The sequence below is a fragment of the Odocoileus virginianus genome, chromosome 33 (genome assembly GCF_023699985.2).
Source record: "Odocoileus virginianus isolate 20LAN1187 ecotype Illinois chromosome 33, Ovbor_1.2, whole genome shotgun sequence".
NCBI classification, from domain to species: domain Eukaryota; kingdom Metazoa; phylum Chordata; class Mammalia; order Artiodactyla; family Cervidae; genus Odocoileus; species Odocoileus virginianus.
In genome coordinates this window covers 2,699,001-2,705,902 of record NC_069706.1, presented here as the reverse complement: position 1 = coordinate 2,705,902, position 6,902 = coordinate 2,699,001, and the positions used below count along the sequence as shown (strand labels likewise).

The following is a 6,902-nucleotide window of genomic DNA, read 5'->3' as shown; positions in this document are numbered from 1 at the left end:
CTGCTAAAGGTCTTATGACCAAATTAATTACATTGGGGCTTAGGGCTTCAATGTATGAATTTTTGGGTATAGTAAATAATTCAGTCCATAGCATCACCTGATAGCATACAATGAGAAGAAGGCAACATCATGTTTGAGGAATTCCTGACAAAGATAACCTGAATCTAACTATGAGGAAACATAAACTCAAATAGAGATATGTCCCACTAAATAACTGGATGATCTTTTAAAGTGTCTGGGTCCCAAAAGTGAAGAGAAGATGGATGAACCATTTCAGACTGACAGAGACTAGGGAGACTTGACAGTTACATGCAATATGTGATTTGGAACAGAATCCTTTTGCTATGAAAGACACAATAGGGACAATTGATAAAAGCGGAATGGGGTCTCAGTATTAAATAGTATAATATATTGATGCTCACTTAGTAATTTTGATGTCTACATGGAGGTCCCACAGGAGAATGTCCTTGTTTGTTATAGATACACCATAAAAAAGTTGAGGGAAGACAGAGTATCATATTGTCAACTTACTCTCAAATGATCTGGGGAGGGGAAAGCCCTTTATATCATGCCTCTAACTTTTCTGTAAGTTTAAGATTATTTCAAAAAGAAAAAAAATTTGGAAGAGGCACAAGTTTTAGAGTCAAATGCACTTGCGTCTGATTACCAGCCCTACTACTGTGTGCTGTAAGCATGTTTCACCTTGGGCTACAATGTGCTCATCTTAAAATGGGGATGGTATAAGTTATCATGAGGACTAGAGGAGTTGATTCATGTAAAGAGTTTAGATTGTTACCTAGTCCAGGGTAAGTACCCAGTAAAGTCAATGTGTTCAAATCATCTATATAGTCAAATAAACGACATTTTCACCCAATAATTAGCCTGTAATTTCACACTCACATAACAGAGTATAAGTTTACGAAGCCAAAGTCACTTTTCAATTCCTATTTCTCATCACCTCCTTTATTCCAACATCTCCTAACCACAGCTGTGGAATTGAGCTTGAAGGCTGTGAAGACAGGGGAAGGACTGACTATTTTAATTGTAAAGTTCAAAACCTAGTCACTGAACTCATTTTGCTAGTTTACAGTGCAGGTTAGGATCTGAACAGACTTTGTGAAGGGCTCTATGAGATGGGATGTTAAACTTACTTAAATTCACTGACCAGACCAGCATCTTCAAATGCTGTACATTACTATTTTACTAAGGTTGGTGAACTTTTGATAGTTCTTGGTATTTCTTTTTTTTTTTGAATTTCCAACTGAGTAAGACACGAAACATATTTTTTTCATCTGAAACCCTAGAAATGGAACATAAAAGTCCTCAAAACAAGGAGCTTCCCTCACATTTAATTGTTTTTCCCAATTTTTTAAAAACTAATTTTTAATTGGAGGATAATTGCTTTGCAATGTTGCGTTGGCTTCTGCTTTCCCTATTTTTGACTTTGTTTCATGCCCACCGTTGAGAATGGAGGACGAATACATGTGCACTTTGATGATGGTGTATGTTGCCCCCATGATGCATTCACATCTCAAACTTTTTGTCCTCCCTCTAATTCTGTCTTACCTCGGCCCTTTTTGTCCTCCCTCTAATTCTGTCTTACCTCGGCCCTTACTGCAAGTCAGATTTAAACTGTCCTGTACTTTCCATAGGGAGACTCTGCAGAACTCTGAAGTGTTTAAAGAATGCCTATTTATTTTCTTTATATTTTCCCCCAAGTATGTTTGCAGTGGCTGAGCAGGTAAAGAATCTTCCCTGCAATGCAGGAGGCACAGGAGACATAGGTTTGATCCCTGGGTCAGGAAGATCCCCTGGAGGAGGAAATGGCTACCCACTCCAGTATTCTTGCCTGAGAAATCTCATGGACAGAGGAGCCTGGTGGGCTACAATCCAAAGGGTTGCAAAGAGCCAGACAAAACCGAACAACTGAACATACACATACCTCCTTGGAAAGTAACGTTCTCATAAATTAACCAGCTGGCATTCTCGTTTATATATCAGCTTTAGGAGCTTGGTTGTTGTGATTCTGCCTCCTGAGAAGTGCATCTTATCTAAGTGTGCAGATCAATAGAAAGTCTGCAAGACTCTGGACTTTAATGAGTTGACCAAGATAATGCTGCTAAGTGGTGAGTCCTGGAGACATACTTTAGTATTACTGTGTAAGGAACTGAGAAAATAGGTCATGGCTCTGATCTGAAACTGGAAAAACAGATTCAGGCTGGGACAATATAATTAGATGTCTTTGGGAGGCATTATGGAAATGTGGAAAGAGGGAAAATTTGTCATTGTTCGTTCAGCACTGTCCAGGTGACAGGATGACCCCAAAGTGGCAAATGCGAAAATGGTTCACTTGATGTATTTAGCTCCTATGTGAAAAAGGAAGACTCATGAGCCTTGTTAATTAACTCAACTCACAAAAGTATTTATAGAGCATCTACTATGTATGAAGCATGTGTTTAGGTGCTGTGGGAGAAACAAGACTCTAGAAAATAGACCTAAAATCAACTGATCTCCTTTTCTCTGGTAATGTTTTGTCAAGCAACTTTCTCATATCAACCCAGCTTTCCTCCCCGGGGAAAGAACACATGGACTGCAGGGGCAGGGGTGGATTTCCTTGGTAATTCTAGTGATGTGAAGAATCACAAACTGGCATTCTAATTCCAGTACTTGCATTCTGGTGTGCAGGACTGATTACTGAATTCCAGAGACTTAAGGGGTGGAAGACTAAATCATGAGACAGAGGAGATGCTTTACAGATGGACAATCTTTCCTGGGCTCTTAAACTTGCTTAAGAAATCTCAGAGCATTCCATAACCACTGACCACACTAGTATATCCAAATGCTGGTAGCAAACCTGATGGCTGGGACTTTGGTGAAGGAATGATTAATTTTTATTTATTTATTTTTGGCCACACGGGATGCAGGATCTTAGTTCTCTGACCAGGGATTGAACCCCTGTCCCCCACAGTGGAAGTACATAGTCTTAACCACTGGACCAAGGGAAGTCCCAGTGAGAAAATGATTTAAATGAAACATTTAATTGAAACAAAAATGGTCTTGGGAATTCCCTGGTGGTCCAGTGGTTAGGACTCCATGCTTCCACTGCAGGGGGCATCGGTTCCATCCCTAGTAGGGGAACTAAGTTTCCACAAGTCTTGAGGCCCAGCCAAAAAAGGTCTTCCTTCAGGATTGGATGAGGCAAAAGGGAAAGTGGGATGTAGACATAAAGGAGAGGGTAAACAATGACAGAGGCATATGGGTGGGGAATGAGGGCAGACTGAAATATTAAAAAGAGAGAAAGAGGTGGAAAAAGATGGAAGGATCGGGTGCAAAGATGAAGTTTTTGGGTTTTCAACCGGGGTTAATAAAACCTGGCTCGATTTTATGGAACTATATAAGATACTGCAAGTGGAGAATTAGGGAAAGTACAGAATTCAGAAATGTACAAAATTCTCTAAAATACAATACTACACATGTAATTTTTATTACACATAATGAATATGTAAAAATAAGATGTGGACAGAAGTAACCATGAGCTAAGTCTGTACTAAGTCAACAACCTCTGAGCCTCGATGGCAGCCTCTGCTATCTGTGGTCCACAGGAGGATATCTGGAAAATAAGTACAGAACCTAAGAAATAACACTAGCCATGGGTCAACAGCTTAGTGCCGTGGAGAATAAGCTTGTACTGGGGTTAGTACTCCTCATGTTCCCCTGGCCAGAGAGAGGAGGAGAAAAAGCATGTAGAGATGAAGAGGTGGTAAATGATGAGGGCATTTTCCCTCCTTTCAGCTGACTTCTCTTCCCTTCCCCAGCAGCCTCCTCAGCGCCCCCTTCACCTCCTTGTTCCTCAGAGTGTAAATGAGAGGGTTCACCATGGGTGTGACCACAGAGTAGAAGAGGGAGATGAATTTGCCCTGGTCCTGTTTGTTGGTCTTGGCTGGAAGCAGATACCCATAGACAGCTGAACCGTAGAAGAGGAGCACCACCACCAAATGGGAGAGGCACGTGTTAAAGGCCTTCCTCCGCCCCTCAGCTGAGCGGATCTTCAGCAGCGCCTGAGCTATGCAGCAGTAGGAGAGAAGGATGACGCTCAGTGGGACAGCAGTGAAGAATGTGCAGACGCTGTTGAGCACAGCCTCATTGAGACTCGTGTCAACACACGCCAGTTTGATCATGGCAGGCACCTCACACAGGAAGCTGTCCACCCTCTGGTGCCCACACAAAGGGAGCTGCAGAGTGAATGTTGACTGGACCACAGAGTTGCCTAAGCCACCCAACCAGGCAATGGCAGCCAGCAGCCAGCAGCGCCGAGGATTCATCATGGTGGGGTAGTGCAGGGGTCGGCACACTGCGACGAAGCGGTCAAACGCCATCACCACCAACAGGATGCACTCCGTGGCCCCCAGCCAGAGGAAAACATAGAGCTGGGTCACACAGCCACCATAGCTGATGGTCTTGTCTGCTCCCCACAAGTTGATCAGCATTTGGGGGACTGAGCTAGTAGTAAAGGCAAGGTCCAGGGAGGAGAGGTTGCTGAGGAAGAAGTACATGGGTGTGTGGAGCCGGGCATCCAGGCTGGAAAGCAAGATGATGGCCGAGTTCCCAAACAAGGTCAGCAAGTAGGAGAAGAGGATGCCTACAAAAAAGATCATCTCCAGCTGGGGGTAGTCAGACACACCCATCAGAATGAAGCCCTCCCAGGAGCTGCTGTTGGCCCTTTCCATCTCTGGTTGCCTTCAGTCACTTGGGGAATCTGTCCAGGGAAAACCAGGAGTAAAGCGAGTAAAGAGGAAGCTGCTGGATTAGGTGGATCTGCATCGGTGTGGTTCTGATGTCATTGAGCTTGGTAGGTAAGTGCCAGTTTAAACTTTATGATTGCAAGTGTTCATGCAATCCTCAAACACTGCCAGTCCCACAATGAATGGAAACTTTATTCCATGTGAATATCAAACATGAGTTATTACAGGAATGAAGGAAGTGCCTTATAAAGAACAAAAAGATTGGATCTTCAGTTCAACACAGTGATGACAACAGGATGGAAGGAGTTGACCATTGGAGCTAAATGTGGAAATTCTCAAAATACAGATTTACCCAGCCAAAGTTTTGATGTACTCAGGGAAAGGTCATGCAGACTGGCTGTATTTCGAAAAGCTCCCCAGAAGTTTCTAATAATTTTTTTCCTTCTTTTCTATATCCAGCCCCCAAGTGAAAACTCCTGGTCTAGAAAGATGAAGTTTAAGGGAGAAGGTGATAAGTTTATAAAATCATGCAAAGAATGGGCAGCATGAATATAAACTTACTCACCAAATACAGAAGATACAAATATGTGAGTTTAAAAGAGGTAAATGTAGGACAAAACTTCACTTGAGCCCAAGCATGTGCAGGTGGAACAGGCTAAAGATAGAAACAGGGTTTACTCCAAAGGCAGTTAAATCAGTTTTCAGGTGTCCATAATTAGTAAAGGATAATAGAAGATTTCAGAGGCGATTCCTAAAAGTTTGAGGCATATGACTGTTAGGGGAATCACACTCATTGAAACCACCCACCCTAGCCAGACACCATAGTAACCATTTGCATGAGTTTTATGACAGGAGGTCCTGGTAAGGAACAGGGAACTAATAAGCTTCCACCAACCGGAAGAGTTCGGGAAAGGTCAAAAGGAGATACCACATGTCCAACCACCTCCCAGAATCCTTCTCTCTGGCTCCATCTTGGCTGAACAAGGTGTGCGCCACCAGGAAGGACTGAGTCAGAATGATTGGCTAAAGACAACCAGAAACTAATCTCATCACCATAAAACCTTACCTCTTGCTTTCTGCCCGGGCACCCTTTCCCAATAAAATCTCTTGCTTTGTCAGCACATGTGTCTTCTCGGACAATTCATTTCCGAGTGTTAGACAAGAGCCCAGTTTCGGGCCCTGGAAGGGGGTCCTCCTTCCTGCAACATGACCACTGTACACATCTTAAACCATGGAGTAGTTCTTAATATCTCATAAATAAAAATTACCTCTTGTAAATAGTGGGCCAGTTACCATCCCCTTTCATTGGGCAAGACCTAGGCTTTTCTGAAAATCATGAACCAAAGCCCTTCCCCCTTCTTTGACTAATAAATAAAAGGATCTGAGAAGAAAACAAAAACAGTATTGGGTCAGCTGTCCTCATCCGGACACTGAAGACTGGCAGTAAATGCTCTGCCTCTTCCTCTGGACCGTAACTTGTCCACGAACCTTGGCTGCCACACCCGAAGAGGAGCTTTATGAGAGATGTTCCTCAAGCAATCTGTGCAAGTGTGCTCATCTGGTCCTGGTGCTCCAGACAGGGATCACTTGGCCACACCTCTTGGCCAAAGACCTTGAGAAATGTCCTTTCCATCAGTAAGTAGCAGAAACACTGGAGATCCTGATGCTAGATTCCACCCAGAAGTGAGGCAGGAAATCTCTTTTAATTGTCTGTTTCTTTAGATCAGCAATGTAGTCCTTCTACTGAGTCAGGGATGATATAGATTTCAGAACACTTTTCAACCCCCTTCCTTTCTCTACCTAATGCCTTAAGAAGAGGTGACTGCCTATTCTATTCATTTAGGTCTTAAGGGAGCTGAGTTACCAATCTGTTAGCTCATATTTCTGTTCTTCCTAGCACCCATCTCCCTACTTCCTCCTAGAAGTTTCTGTCCCCTTGTGTCCCTTAAGGAGAAAGACACACAGACAGACATGGCCCGTCTTCTTCCATAAGTTGTCTGGTCTCTGGGTGGCTGATGCTTTGTGGCTGCTCAATGATCCCAAAATTTATTTTGGTCCCCACTCTGTGCATAACAAGGAATAAACCAGTCAGCACGGGGAAAGGAAAGTGCACGCCTGGAGTGGGAGGTTGCTGACCCCTGCCACTCAGCAAATGCAGGA

General features: G+C 43.4%; 1 protein-coding gene across 1 annotated transcript; it reads right to left on the bottom strand.

The window, feature by feature from the left end:
• Positions 1-3,788: 3,788 nt before the first annotated feature.
• On the bottom strand, positions 3,789-4,727 carry OR2C1 (olfactory receptor family 2 subfamily C member 1). The gene has a single exon (XM_020913620.2). It carries the CDS (start codon positions 4,725-4,727, stop codon positions 3,789-3,791), a length of 939 nt encoding a protein of 312 aa, XP_020769279.2.
• Positions 4,728-6,902: the final 2,175 nt, after the last annotated feature.